We start from the raw sequence: 19,409 nt of genomic DNA, 5'->3' as shown, positions 1-19,409 counted from the left end.
TAGAACCATCAAAAGTAGATTCGAGATTGTTACGAGGCGTGCATTCCACTGTTTGTATCATTGATGTTCATGATTCATACACAGATGTAGATATTCATTTATCAACAAGACGTCTGAGTACTTGAATCAAAGAATATTTCCGCACTGACAATAAACCATATTTAATGTGAGACAAAAGACTGATAATTATAATTTAACTTTTCTTTGACCGCGTAAGTTAAAGGAAGAGTTCGACATTCTGTATAGTTTGCATAATCTCTGGCACTCTCATGTATGCACTTCCTAGAGATAAGCAAAAAAGTATATTTTACAAAATGTTAAACTATTCCTTTAAGATGACAAGTGAATGTCTTTCTTTCTTTCCTTTTTACCATCATAATAGGTGCATTCTTCAGACTTCAACCTCCATAACGGCTAACAGTCTGTGAAGGATTGGAAGGAAACATAAAGTGCTCCAATCAATAGCTTGATTCAGTACAGCAGAGTCCTACATACATACATTATGCACCTCCACCAGTATGTGAATGTCAGCCTGTCAAACCCATAATGTAATTTAGCCTGTGCTGACCTCTGTGCATCAACATTAAGGGCCGCCGCTAGCTTAAACGTTTCAGTTTCGATAAAAAGATGCCGCCATCTAAATGGCTCCCACACCTATCACAACGAGGACGGCCACAGCAATTCCTAGGCCAACAGACGTGCCCTTGCCATCAGACTGGCCACCAGACAGCACTGTGCACAAATGAGAGTGACATTATGGGATGCACTGTTCCAGCGTACAACAGAATACATTATTGACTTGCTGCAAAGAAGCTTTTCCTTTCTGGAGGAATGTAATTAGTAACATTTTGTGAAAGGCTGTTCTCATGGCAGTCAAGTTAATAAATAACATACTTACCCTCTTCTTTGGATGGAATGGCTGCAAGAATGACAGGGAGAGTCAGTGTCTTATTATGCAGGGATTCTTATATTTGACAAAATATTGGAAAAGTTAATTAAATTACAGAGGGAAAGAGAGCTAAAGCAGGAAAGAGAAGTCAGTATGTATGCTGAAAACTCACCTCTTCAAGAAATGCTACCCTGAGCCTTCCACTTAGCACTTACTGTATTCGTATTAGTTTGTTGCATTTATTGTATTTATTTGTTTCTGCGCTGTACATTTGCTCTGGTTTATGCTCTTAGATGCTTGTTTAAAAAAGGAGACGCACTTATGACTTCTGGTGAACAGTAGTTCTCTTCAATACAATGTGGCTCATTCACTTTCTTGCCGAGAGATAGATCAACAGATCAGCTAAATAGGAAGCTACAGCCAGCAGCCTCTTAGTTTAGCTTAGAAACAAGGGGAAAGAGCTAGGCTGTCTCTGTCCAAAGTAGAACAAATATCCATCCATCAGCACCTCTAAAGCTTACTACTTAACATGTAAAATCTTGTTTGTTTAATCCATAAAGAACAGAAAATAATCAACATTGTGGTTTCTACGCAGGATGTGCTGGGAGCAGCAACGTCCTGCCAACCTTGGGGTGAAAACAAAAGTGAAAAAGTCACCAGGAATTAATTTTTCGCTTTGTTTCTTTGCTTTAGACGTAGATAGATTTGGTTAGAGCCTGTTTCCAGTCTTTATGCTAAGCTATCTGGCTGCAGGCTGTAGCTTCCACTCTCTCGTGGTATCGATCTTCTCATTTATGTCTCAGCAAGAAGGCTCATTAGTGCATTCCCTAAACTATTGTCAAACTATTCCTTTGATTGTGCATATCACAATGTCTCTGCGTTTAATAATGACTTTGTTGCAGAAACATTGCTTTTTAAAGGTCTAGTGGGTGCTAATATTACAGTGTGCAGATCTTTTGTCTGACTCCTTTAACTGCTCATATGTACACACAAAAAAGACGCTTGTGGGACATACAGTTGTCTGTGTTGGTCTTTATGGCCACTGTGAGCTCAGTGATGCTCTGCTGGACAACCGTGTTCTCCACACTCCTCTTCTCCCTGTTGCATTGCTGTGGATTAAACCAAACGGAGAGACATGAGCTTGTGATCCAGCTGGAATTGGAGATGTCTGCTTGAAATGCATGCAGTGCCTTCCCACCTTGAAGGTGCTGCAGGTGCTGCGCTCGCAGAGTCGAGTTATGCTGTGCAGATAGTAGGTGGAGATGGTCTCATTCTGCTGCTCGATGAAGCGGAAAGCCGGGAAGTAGAAGCGGGCCTTTTGGCTATCCCCGTTCTCTAGCATGGTGGTGAGCATCTATGGAGCACCTTTCAATAAAAGGCTTATCTCACAAGGGCCCCATTTGCACAGCACACAGATGCATACAGGCAGTGTGATAGAAATACGGGGAGGCAAAATCAAAACAAGGGCCCACTTTGGATATAGAGATATAGCTGTGGTGGACTTATTTCATGGAAGAGAGGAAAACCTGTAGATATGTGTAAAAGTTTGAATTTAAACTGCTGGACCGAGAGATAGAACCTATTATAAAGCCTTGAAAGACTGGAAATAATTAACTAATTGTGGGAAGCTTACACTTTTTCTTAAAAGAATATGTTTCAACGTTTTTTTCTGACTTACGAGACAAACGGATTAAAGATGGTGGCGTTGAAGGGCTGTGGAGTCACTGAGGCGTAGCACCGGTCCAGAAGAACAAAGTATCTGTGGAGACACAATGAGGTCCCCATCACCGAGTCAGGGACTCTAGGTCACAGGTGGAATCCTCAAATTTGCAATCTATCAAGACATGGTCACACGGTTGGAGACAAGGAGTTGGAAAATGTCTTTTAATTTAGACATCCACCCGAGTTTCTATGAATGCAGCCATCCATGACCGACATCTAGGACTTGTATTGATCGACCTGCTAAAAGTTAAACTTTGGAAAGATGAAAGTATAACTTCTTCACTTTAACTCCTACTCGCACACTTGAGAGTGAAAGCTGTTTACCAAATTTCTTACTACTAAAAAATATTTTTAAATTGAAGTTTGAGGTCCAGGTCTGAACCAGACAAAGAATAAGCTGCAGGTGTCATATAATGTTAATGGTTCTTATGTGATGTCAAGTTTGATGCAACCACCTGCACGTAGATGTTTGTTCTCAGCTCAATGCCCAGAGGTGGCAAGACAAGGGGTGGGGTGTAATTTATATCCTGGCAAAGGAAGGGAATATAAAAACATTTTACACTCTCTTACATAAGATTGATGACATTGTGTCGGTGCCAGGCATAAATGAAGACATGAGTAGTATGTGGGAAAGGTGTAAATTAGCACCTGGTACAAAACCATGCTGAGGGTACTGATGAAACTCCCATTGTTGTCCTTCAACGCAATGTAGGAGGATGACCTACGAGGAGGAAAAGAATGAGATCACACTTGGCACACAAGTGAAATGTTAGAAGCCGTAATGTATTTTTTAACCCACATACTATAACTGTGCACTTACACTTACACCTCGGTGTTGTTGATGACATACTCCAGTGGATAAGCACATGAATAGCAGTACGTGAGCTCTGCGTTGTAGGTGATCATCCCGGTGGTGGAGTCAAAGGATCGGACCACCCCGCTGACTTTGACCGTCTGGATGTTGGAGAAGTCGGAGAATATTCCCGTTCCTGGTGCGCGCGTGGTCTGAGCAATTATTTAATGGAGGCATGATTATTTCAAAAATGCTTAAAAATAAATGTTGGCCAACGTCTCAGGCACAGCAGGCGGCAGTGATGAAATCACAGAAGGGAAGTGGAACAACTCTTTCATTCTCTTCAAGGAGAGTTGTGTCTGTGTTATATTAAGTCAAAAAGCAGTCTGAAATTCTCTTATTTCAACCCTCTTTTCATATCTTCTTATCTGGCTCAAAACACAGAACTCAGATACCCTTTCAGCTTCCTAGATCTGCTCTCTCAGCTAAAGGTTAACATGTCTCACAACCACCACCATAACATGAAATCAGGACACTTTATTGACGCAATAAAGAAGTTACTCCCACAGGCATTTCCCTCTCTGACGGGGAAGCTGAATCTCACCACAGGAGGGTTCACTGAGGTGTCCAGCGTCCCCTGACAGTCCACATTGTCCTGCTGTCGAGGATCAGTAAGCTTGAGTTGTATCCGGTGTAGACAACCGGGCAGATTTGAATCGCCGGGTCGATGGCAGATGTGCCACACACCACAGTACTATCAGTGTATTCTGATGGCGGTAAGATGGCATTGTTATCTAAAGGTACCGATTTGAAAAGAGTCGTGCCAATCCAAACTACTGTTCAGCACCAAAATTCAGACTGAATTCTGAAAAATTATTGTGTTACAGGTTTCATATTAAAAATCGTAAAAAAAAAATTACAAATATTTCCTCTGGAAACATATTGACCAGCGCAATTAAGAGTCTTTCAAGTGTGTTAGTTAAATATAAGGCGTGAACTAAAGTCAATATGGCCTCCCTATCTGAAATAAAATCAATCCGACCCCTTCAGTCCAAAACAAGTAATTAAGATTGAAGGTCGCGCTAATCTTACCTGGTCGTCTGGCAAACGCTCCGCAGTCAGATGTGTTGAGTGCCTCGCGGCCCGCAATACACAGGGAGGTCAGGATGAGGAAGCTGCATAAAGCCATCTCACTGCTCTGCCCTCTGAGAAAAAGCTGAAGCAAACACACAGATGTCAATCACAGAAACTCCTAATAAATGCAGCACAATGCAGAAGTCCAGTGGGGCCATCTTAACAATATGGATCCACATTAAGATGCTTAATCCTGTCAATGGAGGAAACTTTGTTTGCCTCTTGGACCTTACCTCCTCCGTCTCTTTGCTGGCTTAGGATAAGAGAACAGTGGGCTGTTTTATATATGGTGAGCATCTCCGTCGTTTGGTCACAATGCTGTTTTAGGATTGGATGGAAACAGGGTCAATGGTACTTTGGTGGGGCTGCCTCAGTCTGCGTAAACAATTCACTTTTTTCCATCCTCTCCTTGAGGGAAATGATGAAACCCAACACAATCCCCTTCTAAGTTACATGCTTCAACAATGTCCATATATAGATTTGTGACTTTGTGTGTGAAATGCAGCCCCCTTTTCCTGCTAATATGAAACATAATAAAGTAAGTATGTATGGTTTCTATTCACCTGGGGCCTAATAGAGGAAAGAGGACCTCTTGTCTTCCGCAGTGTATGGTGGTTCAATGTGAAAATCTGACACAATAGACCTTTTATACGAAGGCTTTTGGTGCTCATAATCTCGTGACATGTTATCATAAACAGACATGTTAGTCAGACTGACGATGTGACTCACATTCATCATGTTTAACCTTGTGAATGTCTTATTTCTATGTCTCATACATTTAAACATTGAATTAGCATTAGATTCATGTTGAGGTTTAACTGAAAGAAAATGATTGAAGGACAGTTGGAAACCTGATCTCGTCACATGAGCCACCTGGGAAGAGAAAGCTCTGATCGGGGTCAAGGTGGAGGATGGGCGTCCTCGTCAATGTTTTGTCAAACGTATGAATTATATCAAATACAAGACACGTCATTATTGTCACGAGTTGACACTTAAACATTCCCATGAGTCCTTCTGTCGCCCACACACACACACACACACACACACACACACACACACACACACACACACACACACACACACACACACACACACAATCACACACCCTCATATACATTCCTCACTCAGGTCTTTAAAGAATATGTTTTCTCTGCTCTTGACTCTCCTGAACTTGGCTTCGGCATTCAAAGCCAAATCCCAGCCTCATTTCCATTTTGGGAGGTGGAATCAATTATCGCTGGTAGTAAATTGAGAGGGGAGGAATGATAGCGATTATTCCTCTCCTTTCAGGTATCTGTGGCCATTGTGGACGCTGAATACATCACAAAATGGCTGTTGAAATGAAGGATTAGAGTGATAAAGAACAGTGAAAGCAGCAGAGCCGTGTGGGTCACAAAAACAGCCGCAGAGTCAGACACATGAGATGCAACTGCCGCCAACAGACATTTATATAGGTCATCGGAAAAGAAAATCAATACGGCAAAAATTGAAAGACTAATTCCGGCAGTCATCAAAGGAGCTCTGGCATTGTTTGGTATTTTGTTCATTTTCCTGGAGATTGGACATCAATGAGGTCGTGACATTTGAAAAACGTTCACAAATATGTGTCAATATTAAAGAGGAATAAGTAAACGTGGTCGGAGTCAGATAAATAATGGAGAAAATGGCATGAAACAAAATAATTATTTATTGCTCACAATACAAATGTGTGTCATTAGGAGATGGTAGTTTGTGTTTACTGATATTGTAAAGACTGGTCAAAGTCAGGTTGTGCATACAAGTGTACAAATGAAATGTATTGTTATATTGATATCAAGCATTACATGTGGTTGCTGTCATGTGAAATCTCCAAAACGTCAAATTTGTATGTTTTAAGTTTTATCCTTTTTGTACCTGTAAAGTACATATTTGTATTGTTTGAATACAAACTGTTTTTTTTTTTACACATGTAAATAACATCATGGTCAGATATGAGCACGCTGTATATACTGTCATAATCACCTACCTAATATCACCTAATATAAAGCAGTTTGTTACATGAATCATCCCATATCTATTCCAGTACCCTTTGCACTCTGGAGAGGTTATCTGCACACAGTATGTAAATGTTGATATTTAACCCGTGTCCAGCTCTGTTGTACTTGTTTTTATCTGCTTGTCTATTTCTGTTGTTTTAAATGTATATGTATTAGGATAAAACCCCTTGAGATGCACCATCTCATTTTGAGGGGGTCCCAACATATGTCACAATCACTACATAACAGAGGGTTGACTGAATAAATAAAAAAATAGAAATACAACTATCAATACGGCAATGTACAGACAGAAAAACAACAACACAAAAGACATTCATTTCTATGAAACAAAACAAAATAGTGAAATTCCTTGTATGAGAACATATTCTCACTGCAGGCAAAAGTGGCCAAAATCAGATTTCTTTCATAATTTTATTTAACGGTGTGAACAGTACAAATAACATGGAATCTGATATTTGTTTGTAATGCGACCTCAGTCTAAACAGTCATATCGGAATTCACACGACTTTTACGTCTCTCTAGATCCCTCTAGAAAATGTGTCTCTCTGTTATTGTCTGCCCACGACTTTGCTGGCTTCCACTGCAAATCAATTTATACATGAAACTGTAAACCCCGACTTCAGTGGCCTCCGTGATTTATTTCGTACGACAGCGTGCTGCCTGTGGCATCTTTGTTTTTGTTCTTTTGCAGAGTCATGCAGGTCAGTTCAGGACCGTGACCAGTTCACACTGGAATCTGATATTAGCCACATTTTTAAAGAATAAGATCAAATTTGTCAAAATGAGTCATTTTCATCAAACACAACTTTATTACAACATCTAAAAATTAACTTTTACGAGTGTAAATCTTCTGTAAATACTGTGATTGACAAAATAATAGATGACAATGAATGACAAGAATAATGAGGTACTGAAGGCAATAAATACACAACACCTACAACAATACAATATACACATTTAATAATGCGTTTACAAAGAGAAGCACACATGTACACTTTGTTCAGTTTGTGTACCCAACATGTGAAAACATTCTGCATATGTTGTCAATACCAGGATGCCATTATTTACAGATGTTTACTCATTTAAAGGTGGTGTTCCAAACACCTGAGGCTGTGGTTGTTGGGAGGCGGGACTTCTGCAGGAGGCGGAGTGACAGCAGGAAGAAGCCCGCACTGACCCCACCCAGGATGACCACGCCTGAGATCAGCGCACTGGTCACTGGGTTTATGGGATGGGTGGAGTCTCCAGATGCTGGTGGGGCGGAAAAAAGCAGAAACTTAAAACAGACATGTTCTTTAACATGATCCCAGTTTGTTTCTTTTTGTTGTTGCCTTAAATCATCAATTTCCATGGGTATCTAGTATCTCTACACCTGTCAGGACTTAGTCACACATGATATTTTAAACCTTTCTCTGCTTTGTAACATTGCAGAAGGGCGCTTACCAAGTTGGGAGTTGTTGGCAGGAGTTTCATCTGAAAAGAAATATTTTAAATAGTTTTTGTTATAATATTTTGCAGATATTTCAATCTTAAATGGCTCTGTGGATGTATTGATCTATTTATTTAATTTAAAGGAACAGTTCAACATTTTAGGATATACACCTCTTTGCTTTCTTGCTTGGAGCTAGATAAGAAGCTTAGCTTAGCGTACAAACTGGAAACAAGGAAAGCAGTTTGCCTGGTTCTGTCCAGAGGTAAGAAAAGTCTGTCTATCAGCACCTCTAAAGCCCACTATTGACGCGATACATCAGGCCTCCCAGTCTGATCTCAGAGAAATATGGGAAATAATGACCACGACCTCTTGACAGCGCATCACTTGGTGGTGGCACATCCTGTGTTCAAATTATATGTCAGCACCACAGAAACAAGTGGAAAGACAATTAGGATCCTTTGACGTGGTGGACACACAAATGAAACGCATCCACCTGAATATGCAATGCTCAGAACAGTCAGAGGACTACTGTAGCTGGCAGGGAGAGGAGGTGGATGGATCAGCAAACATTCAACAAAGGACATGGGTGTTGAAGCACTTTAAATTGTTTCTGTGGTGGCCTTCTGCTGTTAAGAGGCTGTGGTCATGCAACATATTTCTGTCAGATCACATTAGGTTTCTTTAATCTGCAAAGAAAACCAATGTGCAAAAATGACAAGTTGTGTTTGTAGAGGAGATTATGTGAGAGAAGGGACCAGAAGGGGACCAGGCAAGCGATATTCCCGTTTCCAATCTTAAAGTTGAACTAAACTGACCAACACCTAACTCTCTGACAAAAAGCAAAGCAGTTAATATGTGAGCTTTAGAGGGTCCCGGATAGTGTTACCTTTGGACCTGTTTCCAGTCTTAAGCTTTCTTGCAGAGAGCTTTATAAGAAGATCAATACCACTCTCATGTCTATATGTTAAATATGAATACCACTAGCCGTTTAGCTTAGCTTAGCATGAAGACTGGCTTTGTCAAAGGTAACAAAATCCACCTACCAGTCCCTCTAAAGCTCACTAATAAACACAACATGACTTTTTTTTGAAAATTTTTTGTACAGATTTAACAAACAGGATACAACAAGTTAATAAGTGACATTTTAGTGAGCATTCACTGAGTCTTTATGATAAGCTAACTTAATTGGCTGCTGGCAGTAACTTCATATTTAACAGTAAGTGGTATCAGTCTTCTATCTCACTCAACAAGAAAGCCAATAAGCCTTTTTCCTAAAATGTCAAACTATTCCTTTAAAAGTCCGTTTATCATTCGTACCACTCCTGGTGATGATTGGTCCAGCTGTGATGACAGCAGTCCCAGATGCCGCTGGTGGGGAATCAAGGCTCTCCTCTCCATCCCGCCTGCGCCTTCGCCCACAAATCTGCCAATCACGTCATCAGATTTCAGTCCTCATTGAGGTCACAAGTAACAAACTGTGGTTCATGATTTTAACCCTTACCGGCATGAGCATTATGCAGTCGTCTGCCCGGCAAAGCTTGGTGACGCAGTGCAGGAACACGGTAGACATTTTCTGGTGCCTGTGTTTAACAAAACGGAAAACCTCGAAGGAAAAACGGCCCGACTGACTCTTTCCATTTTCGAAAACTGTCGTCTGTGGGTCTTTGTAGCAGCTGTGTCAAAAGAGAACAACTTACATATACACATATATGTACATGCACACACTGACAATGGCAGATTTGACGTCTAGATTTATGCTAAAAGCAATAATTAAGAAGAAGAAAAAAAATAATTCGAGATCAGCCCTTTGGAGAGCCTGAATAGATAATGACTCCCTTTTGTGGTTTATCAAGTCATCATCTTGAAAAAAAGAAAAAGCGAGATTACCCAAAGAAAAGGTCATAGCGGAGTTCATCATTAGGATTCCCTGAGGGGGTTGTGTAACAGTAGTCCATCAAGATGTTCCACCTGCAGAGGGACAAAACTATGAGCCGGGATGGAGGATAGAGATCTAACTGCACATGGGAAAGCACAGATCAGGGCTTTCTCTGCTGCAGACTGGCGCCTTCATGTAGAATAATAACATAATAGCATAATGAATGTAGGCAAACCATAGAAGAAAAGGACTAAATCCGTAAAAGAAATATGGTGGGAAAGATGCTGTGATTGACCAAAATATTGTCTCTACTTTGTTGAAGTTGTTCTTGTAATGGGAAAAATGGTCTGCTACATGAGCAATATTCAAGATCTGAAAATTACATCTTTAGATATAAAGATTAAGTAATGGAAAACGCAATGGTATCTTGTACCGTTTGTCTAAGTTTGTGGATTTCACAGCAGCAAATACTCTGGTTTTCAGAGCCAGTCCAGCCATTGGAATAGCGAGAGGTTGATTGTATGTTGAATCCTGTACAGAAACAAAAAGTCAAAGTGAAGAAAAACAGGGTAGTTTGTCCACTCAATACATGAAATGAGACAATTGAAATGAACAAAGGGGCTTAGTCTTGACATAATGAGCATTGGCTGGCGATATTCCAAGGTTGGATTTTCTATATTTTTGTTATTGCCAATTAATTCCTTGAAAACACCAAAACCAACAGCGTGTTAATCTGTCTCTCGTTACTTTCTAACTTTGCCAACCTTTTTCTGTCTCAGTACCGTTTGTTTCTACGTAACTCTTTCAAGGTGCAAATTCCCAAATTGCAGAAACATGCATGTGCAGTCGGACCGGCTACGCAAACAAAGCAAAGAGAAGCTTGGATTATAACACACACAGAAGGAGCGTGACTTCATTCTGTAGACATTACTTCACTATCTTAACATATCAGATTATATGATAAATGCTCTTATAATTAAATTTAGTACCTTTAAAAACACGTCACAAAAATATATTATTCATCGTTATTTTTCAAGGCTTATTTATTCCCTAAAACAGCTGGGCACTGTGATTGCATGACTCAAACAGAAAAGGGTGCATTATATGATGGTGAGTATTTGCAGCAGCAATTCTTTTTACTTTTTTCATTTACTCAAAATAAACCACTGTGTCCATGTTCATTGTAACAAAAAAAACAACAACATTCAATTAATTGTTGGTTCTAATCTTTTCATGGGATTTGTTGATGAAAAGATATTTTGTGAGGATAAATCTAATGATATTTCAGCCAGCCGTTTCAACAGTTTACAGATTCATTATGTCATTATATCATGGTTCAAAGATTATGAATATTAACATCCTTATCCAAAACTTCAAAGCGCACGCATTGCAAGGGAATTTATTGCATATAAAAAGCTGAATGCAGCTGTGTACTCACGTTGTACAGAATCATACTCAACGTGCTCACAAATGTACCGTTGCTGTCCTTGACAGATATAGCAGCAGAGGACCTGTGAATAGATTCAAGACATTTATTTCAATGCTTTACGTGACTGAACATGTAGAAGAATGTATGCATGTAAATTAGCATCCAAATCATTAAGAAAATAAGCATATTTTAAAATAAATGTTTCTCAGAATACCATATGACACAAACCCACTCAGGCTTTAAAACCAGGCGCTTAATTGTCATTGCAGTTTAGGAGAACAATAAACAAATCTTTATTAATTCCTGATTAAATGAATAAATCTTAATATGAAATACACTGAGTAACTCCTGACAGTTAAGCCCTCTTTAGGACAGGAATGTTTTTGGTTTCAACTTACGATGCCAGCTGTGAGTTATTGACCAGGTACTCCAGTGGGTAGCTGCAGCTGAACTTGTACAACAAACCGGGCAGGTAGCTGATTATAGTTGGCGGGTCAGGAGTGTCGATATAGCCTGAGACATTCCCAATTTGTACCAGAGACATGTTCCCATAAGCATTGGCCCCATAGGCTGTGCTGACCTGAAGAGAGGAACATCTCAGCCACATCACTTTGCTTTCTCCCAAGTCAATAAACAACGTGGTGAAATGGCCTATTGATTATATTAACACCATTTGCTCGTGTTCGTGTATTCTTTACCACCAGGCTGTTACCGCAGGCCTCCAGAGTGCTGAGACTGATGCTAAACAGGACCGCTGTGGGGAAGGTGTTGTTGTTGATGAAGCCACGGCATTGGGCGTCAGTGTGGCGACCGTTCAGGGCCAAATCTGCGTCGGTGTAGCCGGAGAAGAGCACGGGGCAGAAGTTGATCTTCAAGGTGATGGTCTGAACCCCGCAGTACACACTGACGTCCCGCTCGCCTGGAGGGACAGAGGAAGAGGGATTAACGTTTAAAACAACAACAAAAAAGCTGTTTGACCAGTGGTTTACGATTCACACATGAGCAATGGAAGGAATTACACTGCTACCGGAATGATTGGAACATTTGCAGATACATTTGTGAGTCCTAAACAGCTATCACATGTTCGTGCATGGGCCAGAACTCCACTTTTTTGGTGAAGCGGCCCCCCGGTCTTTGTCACTCAGAGCACTGCTGCCAAGCTACAAGCATTCATCTGACATCTCAGGAGGAAAATAGTCCCTGATGAGTTGGTGGGATTGAACCCCAGCAGGACCTGTAACTTAAATACAGTGGGCTCAGAAAAAAAAATACTTAAAATCACAACCACTGCTCAAAGGCGAGGCATGTGAGCCTGAAGTCCAGTTACTGATGTTCACTAGCTGTTAACGAAGTTTGACAATCAGCACTTTCATATGTACATTTTAAACTGAATATATGAGACACCTAATGGAGCTAAAATCATCCAGATTAGAGAAGCAACCATAAGAGAATATAATTAACTCAAAGTTTGTCCTTATCCATGAAGTGTTTATGTTATTTTGTCTATCGTCTATAAAATATTTTAATTATTAGATTTTCTTTCATCAATCTATTTAGGTAGCTTTTCAATTTCGTGAAACTTTGTAGGAGGAGATTATCTCAGTATCCTCAACAGTAAAACAATTGTACTTATCAGGAAATATACTTTAAGTATCAAAAGTAATGTACTCATCGTACAGAATTACCTTGTTGATAAGCATCATTTCAATGTTGTAGCTACTTAAAGTGGAGAATGAATGATATGATGAATGTATGATAATGTAATATAACATAGCTGCAGTAGTTGTAGTTGGTAACATAGTTGATCATATGTAATAAGTTGTCTTATTAAGTTTTAAATGCATTCATAAACATTGATTTTTGACATGCGTATACAGTTAATAAAGGCTTTATATCACACTGAAAGCCCTGTTTGTGTGTAATCATATCATATGTTATGTTATTAAGCATCCATTAACTGTTTAAACATCAGATATAGATGCATTGTAGGAGGAAGTTATTTCTATATAACTATAATAGTTATATATACAAAATATACACAAAATTCCCTTTGAAAATGATATTACATTTGCCTTATATTTGCTTACAACTACAATTACAATGTGTTATAAAGTGTTCTAAAGCATGCATTAACCTGTGTTTCACACCAGTAGGCAGAGGATTGTCTGTATTGGAAAGAGAAAACATATTATGTCGTAGTATTCTCACCAGGAAACCTGCTGTGGTAGCTGGCGTCACAGTTGTATCCGTTAAACTGTGTGGAGACCGAAGCGGCGTTACTCATCAGCAGGAAGAAAAAGCACATTTGTGTCATTTCTGCACCTGAGAGAGGTTTGCCCATTGTCATCTTCAGAAGGTCAACATTGCATTACCCACATTACTCAGTTTCGGGTTAAAAAACAGCCCTTATCTCAAATTTTGATGTTCAAAAACAATGCCCCCAAGCTTCGCCGTTTGCTTGACTGCTGCCCGCTCTGACCTCGATCAAAGTAGTACAACCTTCTTTCCTCAGGTCCTCTGATCCTTCTTATCCTGCTCCCTCTGCCCCCTTTTAACTCAGGCGCTCATGTTGGCTCAAACCACATTACCCAACCCCCTTTTAAACTGAGGTCACCCCTCTTTCCAGCTCATTTCATCCCCACTTCTCTTTTTTCTGCACCTGTTTCCTGCCTTTCCCAAAGTAATTGGATGGACCCCCTCGTCCCCCGGTATGTGACGAGAGAAAAGTTCAACACTGAGGTACGTAGTTTTTGGTGGCATCGGGGGCCTAAACTAAACACAACATCAGCCTTACGTGTATCTGTTTAGTGTGCACAGATGAGAAAGATAGAGGGACTCATTATCCAAACACTTTGACAAAACCCCCGCTGCAGTGCGGAACATGGGAAACTCCATCAGATATGAATGGCCTGGACAAATCTTTTCACAGTGCCCAGAAACCTGAGCATACTCGGAGGGTTCCCACTCGTCTCTCCTCGGTCTGATCTCCGTCTGTCAGCTCAGACAAACGGTGGGCCTCAGCAGGGGGGGCCCATCCCTTGAATTAAGCTGTCATCGGCTGCTGCTGTGGCCTACATTCACATGAACATAAAAGTCAACTCACGGTCTGATGCAGGGCTGTGTGTGGGTAATTGTGATGCGCAAGGCATCACTTAGAGTAAAGACATTCAGTGGTGTGTACAGCTCCAGCACGGTGTGTTCAGCGGTGCAGACGGTAAACATGGAACCTTGTGTGTGTTTTATGGTTTGTTACTCTGCCTCGAGATAACAAACTCACCTTTTGTTTTACTGCAGTTTACCAAACAAAAGTTGTTTCAATATATTCAACTGGTATTAGAAGAAAGAACTGATCTACACAAAGAGGTGTAAAAAGAGATGTTGGAGCCTCAAACTAATGTCTTTTTGTCAATAAATCCCACAAAAAGACCAACACCAACTTTCCAGCTTCACTATACGATCTGTGGCCCTCCCTCAAAGCACATTGGTTCCTACTGAGGACATACATCTTTAAAAACAGGTCAAATGTTTGAATAAAAAATAAAGGCCCAACAGTTTCATAAAGCAGCTGAGCACTGTAGTTTTTAGCAAATGTTACTCAAACTGGAGTAAATAGTGCATTTGTTATCTCCGCCAGGTGTAAGCCTGGGCAGAGGTTATGTGTCCGGCCGTGTGTGTGACTGTGTGCGCCTGTGACTGAGTGGGTGTACACATCTGTTTGTGTCCACTGCTAATCTTGCATTCTGCTGCAGCAAACTGTTCAATATATATTAGTGGCCAGTTATGGCTGCATACTCAAGGTCCTCTCGTGGTTGGGGTGACTCGCACTTTCTCAAAACACCTTTTCTTACCTGTTTATTACTGCCACTGACTCCTCACTTCGCTAACAGCTAACAGCTAACAGCTAACAGCTAATGGAACTACCAGTACGCCACTCAAGCTTAGTGAGTTTAACTTTTTTTTTAGCTTTATTAGCTTTTTTTAAGCTTGTTTTTAGTTTATTAGCTTTTCTGGAGCTTCGTATAACATTGTCGAATCACACGATCTTCCATTGCAGATGGAGTTTCAATGTTTCTTTGCTCTTAACTGTCTTCATTCTCTTATGTTCTCTGAAAACAGATGTAACATTAGACTCATCTGCAGGACCAAGGTTGAATTAAAAAACAAGGAAAAATAGGCATCTTCCCCAAGGCCCCAGGTTGTCTGGATGACAAATGCTTTGTGTTAATTTGTTTAATTACAAATTTGTAGGTAATACACACTGGAACACAACACTGGAAAGGTACGGGCCCTTAGGAGGCTCTTTTGTATTCTTTGTTGTGCTTGTTTAGTCTTTGATGCCTATGTCAAAATACTGATACCTGAAATTCTGCAAAACTCCAGATTACTCTGATTTCTTCAGAGTAAAAACAGCAATTTGGTGCAGACATTCATTGTCTGTGTGAACTTTGGTGATCTCTGACTTTTCAATATGGTCAACATGTGTTCAGTACTGGTGTTTATCTCCTAACAGTTTGGTTTTCTCAACAATGAGGATTACAGCCTGACAATCCGCTAGCAACGCTGTGGAGTCAAGGTTGTGCAACTAGAATGCTTTGTCCAGATTAGGAAAAGATTGTGGAAACTAACTGACATAATACAAAATATGGGGTACTTTGACACTGGCATTTCACAGTAGAATGCAGGTGTAAATGATAAAATGAATGATGACTGACTGATGACCGTTTAGCTGCTTCAGTTTCAGGTTCATGGTTTTGTGCATGCTGGCGTTTCTATCCATCTGTTTTATGTGCATTTCCAGTTTGTACATAAATAAATAAAAACCTCAGTGGAGAGCAAGTGGAAAGTGGAAACAGATTTACATTTATCAGGAAGCACACGAAGCATGTGACTAAAGCGTCACTTTAATAAAACGATACCATCGTCAGTGCTATTAGCTTGTGCTTGTGCTGTTCACACTATGACAAGTCAAAACTTCAGCAGTGAAAAATACCTATTATTGAGAAATAATGGTTGTTTTTTGGTGCTCTGGGCAAAATAATTTGGGGGAATATTTGTGTGTGTGGGAAGCACACAGCTCATGTGGCCTGGGGCTTCATAGTGCATCTTTCTGAAACTTGTCTTTTTATATATATACATACATATATCTGTGTATATCTATTAAATTCCTTGCAATTGCCTTCATCAAAAAGATCTCCTGTGTGTCGCTCGCTCATGCTGTTGCCTCGCGTGTCAGAAACAGATCTGGACTTGAAGCCAACCAGACACCTCATGGCCCTACAGAGCCGTGAGAAACACATCTGGCTGCAGGTGTTTGCTCTCCACTGCCGCTGACCTGCCCCTCTGATGAGGTAGGGCTGAACTCAAATATGAAACGTTTACAAGCAGACGAGTGCCATTCAGAGCAAACAGGATCAGATGGCCACATACACATGACATTAATACATGTGGTGAAACAATTGCCATGCTGTATATTTTACACATCCCACCCTGCAAATGACCTAGTTAGCCAATGTTTAGTCTACTTTTGTGCTTGTGTTTCAGTCACATGACTGTCTTTAAAATGTGAGGTGAAATCATACACTTGTGGTTCTGTGGAAAACATTTGCACATAGACACAAAACAGCTCTCAATGTCTTAGCAGTAATTTTCCTCATGCATTACATGTTAATTTGGCATTTAAACCATAGCAACATCCACTAGAAGCTCCCTTATTTCACCTTATGTTGGACTTCATCCCCCAGTTGTCATGTTTGCAGGAAATAACTTTTGTTATCATACAATGTGCAACCCCACTGAGCTCTGTGAATGTCTCCTGAATGTCGCTGTGCTCAGAGACTTTTGATGGCTCAGGAGTGACCGCCACACTTCGATGTGTCTGATGGAGCCATCTCTCTCTGATCAGCCTGAAACATCCACACATTCAATCAAATCACACAATCTGGGCTGCACCACAAAACCCCGTGAGAGTGCCGGCTGTAATGTGACGCTCCAGTTTTAACACTGGCAGGAAAGTGAAGCCCACATCAAAGGCAGTGCTGCGACAAAAGCCTAAAGCCAGAAAGCTCAATTTTAAGATAGTTTATTTGTTGTGGTTTATGATTATTCGATGTCAGATTATTAGATGTAGATTGTTTAAAGAACGAGGTTTGTTTCTCAAGGTGATTTCTTCTAAAATGTTAAATAAAAAAACTGGTTTCATTTTAAAGTGAGATGATTTTGAAGTCTCTCTCTGCATCTTTTGGTGGGCTGGAAACTTCCCAGGTGAGAAACAACAGGCTGGCCTGGCCTATTGTTTATGTATGAGACCCAAACCATGCACTAAGAGAACAACCAGTGAGGAGCACTGCTTTTCTTCACATGACCTTCAGAGGAAACTGTATTGATATATTTCACATAGTTCATGTATCCACACGCATACACACCAAGGAATTCAAGATCAGATACAGACTACTAGATAAAGTATCCAAAAATACACTGAATACGTTACGTGAAAACTGAATGTGGTTTAAATTAATATTCAAGCAGAAAAGGTGATTGTGAGAAATCAAAGGAAGAACTGGAGGGATTTTCAATTCATAATTTTGGACTGGATTATTTACTGTACACTCTCTGTCACAGCAGTTATTCCAAACTTGAGAGTCAGTTTCATTAATACATGAAGTTTTGACAATTTGATCGGATCCACAATCCGTAAGTGAGCAACATGACAGACTTTAATGTTTGGAGATAATCGTGGCACTGTGCTGCCCCCCTGTGCTCGCTGTGTCACGCTGCAGAACATCTGACCGCTTTCAAATTATGAATACACAATATAATCAACTTATAAATTATGACGTATTATTATAGATAGTATTTAAAGTACTTACAATTAGCGCCACCTTTTCCAGATGCAACATCAAAGGGATGCTTACACATTAATGCATCAATAACAACAAACTTCTGAAATGGGTCATTCTGCATTGCAGGTGTTTGGGACTTTGGTACATTTTTACTTTAGTCATTTTGAATGCAGGACTTTACTTGTTACAGAGTATTGTTGCTCTTTCTGCACTGGTTTCCTGTCAAATTGAATTATACGTTAAGTATGTCAGTGCCAATGGAAATTGCGTTTGCATTTTAAATGTTTGACTTTACTGAGTTTATCTTAAGCTGCTGAAATAAAGGTTGAATGAATCTTATGCAAAAGAAAATGTATTCAGACATCCAGTCAGCATTATATTGATGCTTTCATTACAGTTTTAACTGCTCTGTCTCCATTTCCCCCTTGCCTCATTTTGTACTTATGGACTGTTTTAACTATAATGCATTAGAAGAATAGACATATTCCCAGAACTTGACAGTTATTTAAAGACAACAAATGTCTGTCCCGTCAGACTAAATATAGTTTCAATCTTGTATTATTTAGATCTTCACAAAATCTAGGGGTGTGAGGCACCGGATATACTTTAAGAAACCAATAATAATCATTATTTGCACAAGAACTTTCAAATCAAAGTTGCAAAACTGCATCACAGGAGAACGGACAAAAAACACAGATCAAAACAATCAAATAAACAGGGATGATTGGGACTAAAGGAAGAGGTTTGATCCATAAAAGGACACATGCAGAGAATAGAAAGATAACATCAAAACCAAGCATACAGACTCATTTGCATTACAAATCTGAATACACTGACAAATAGATAATTCAAAACTAATCATCTACTTGCTTAATTCTTTTACAACTTCCTATCGTCCTAGAATGAATCGTCTCTGTGTATTCTCATCAAGAGAGTTTTAATTTAATTGTTCCACGACATCATTTTTCTGTGTCGGGATTATTTTTCTTTGGATTATTGTCACACCAGGATGTCTGAGCAGCTTTTACACGGAAACAAAGCTGCAAACATGTCACATTTCTGTTTTATACACACACTCTTTATTACAGTATTGTTATGGTGACTTCAAGTCAAATTTGAGACACCTCAAAACATCCAAAAAAGTGTCATTGCTTCACTCTGTCAGGCCTGTTGCAGCCTGCTCTGACTCCAGCATGTTCATTCCTCAATCAATACAGGCTTCATCCTCTCATCCAGGCCTCTAGCACTCCTGTGACTGA

At 40.0% G+C, this 19,409-nt stretch overlaps 2 protein-coding genes across 2 annotated transcripts; both read right to left on the bottom strand.

Moving 5' to 3' along the window:
* Positions 1-637: 637 nt before the first annotated feature.
* On the bottom strand, positions 638-4,593 carry LOC306701170 (zona pellucida-like domain-containing protein 1; the record flags this gene model as incomplete). The annotated part of the gene is given in 12 exon segments (XM_079166424.1): positions 638-732; positions 899-919; positions 1,905-1,998; positions 2,088-2,241; positions 2,243-2,254; positions 2,568-2,648; positions 3,041-3,138; positions 3,260-3,332; positions 3,438-3,616; positions 3,955-4,064; positions 4,067-4,171; positions 4,497-4,593. Coding segments are annotated over 12 exon segments (1,119 nt in total).
* Positions 4,594-7,652: 3,059 nt separating this feature from the next.
* On the bottom strand, positions 7,653-13,658 carry zpld1b (zona pellucida-like domain containing 1b; the record flags this gene model as incomplete). The annotated part of the gene is made up of 10 exons (XM_079165644.1): positions 7,653-7,825; positions 8,018-8,047; positions 9,324-9,429; positions 9,508-9,679; positions 9,894-9,974; positions 10,316-10,413; positions 11,321-11,393; positions 11,710-11,891; positions 12,010-12,230; positions 13,520-13,658. 10 exons carry the CDS (start codon positions 13,656-13,658, stop codon positions 7,653-7,655), a joined length of 1,275 nt encoding a protein of 424 aa, XP_079021770.1.
* Positions 13,659-19,409: the final 5,751 nt, after the last annotated feature.

Source organism: Pholis gunnellus (genome assembly GCF_910591455.1).
Source record: "Pholis gunnellus genome assembly, chromosome: 9".
NCBI classification, from domain to species: domain Eukaryota; kingdom Metazoa; phylum Chordata; class Actinopteri; order Perciformes; family Pholidae; genus Pholis; species Pholis gunnellus.
The sequence above is the reverse complement of the archived record's forward strand: the minus strand, read 5'-3'. Positions and strand labels throughout refer to the sequence as shown.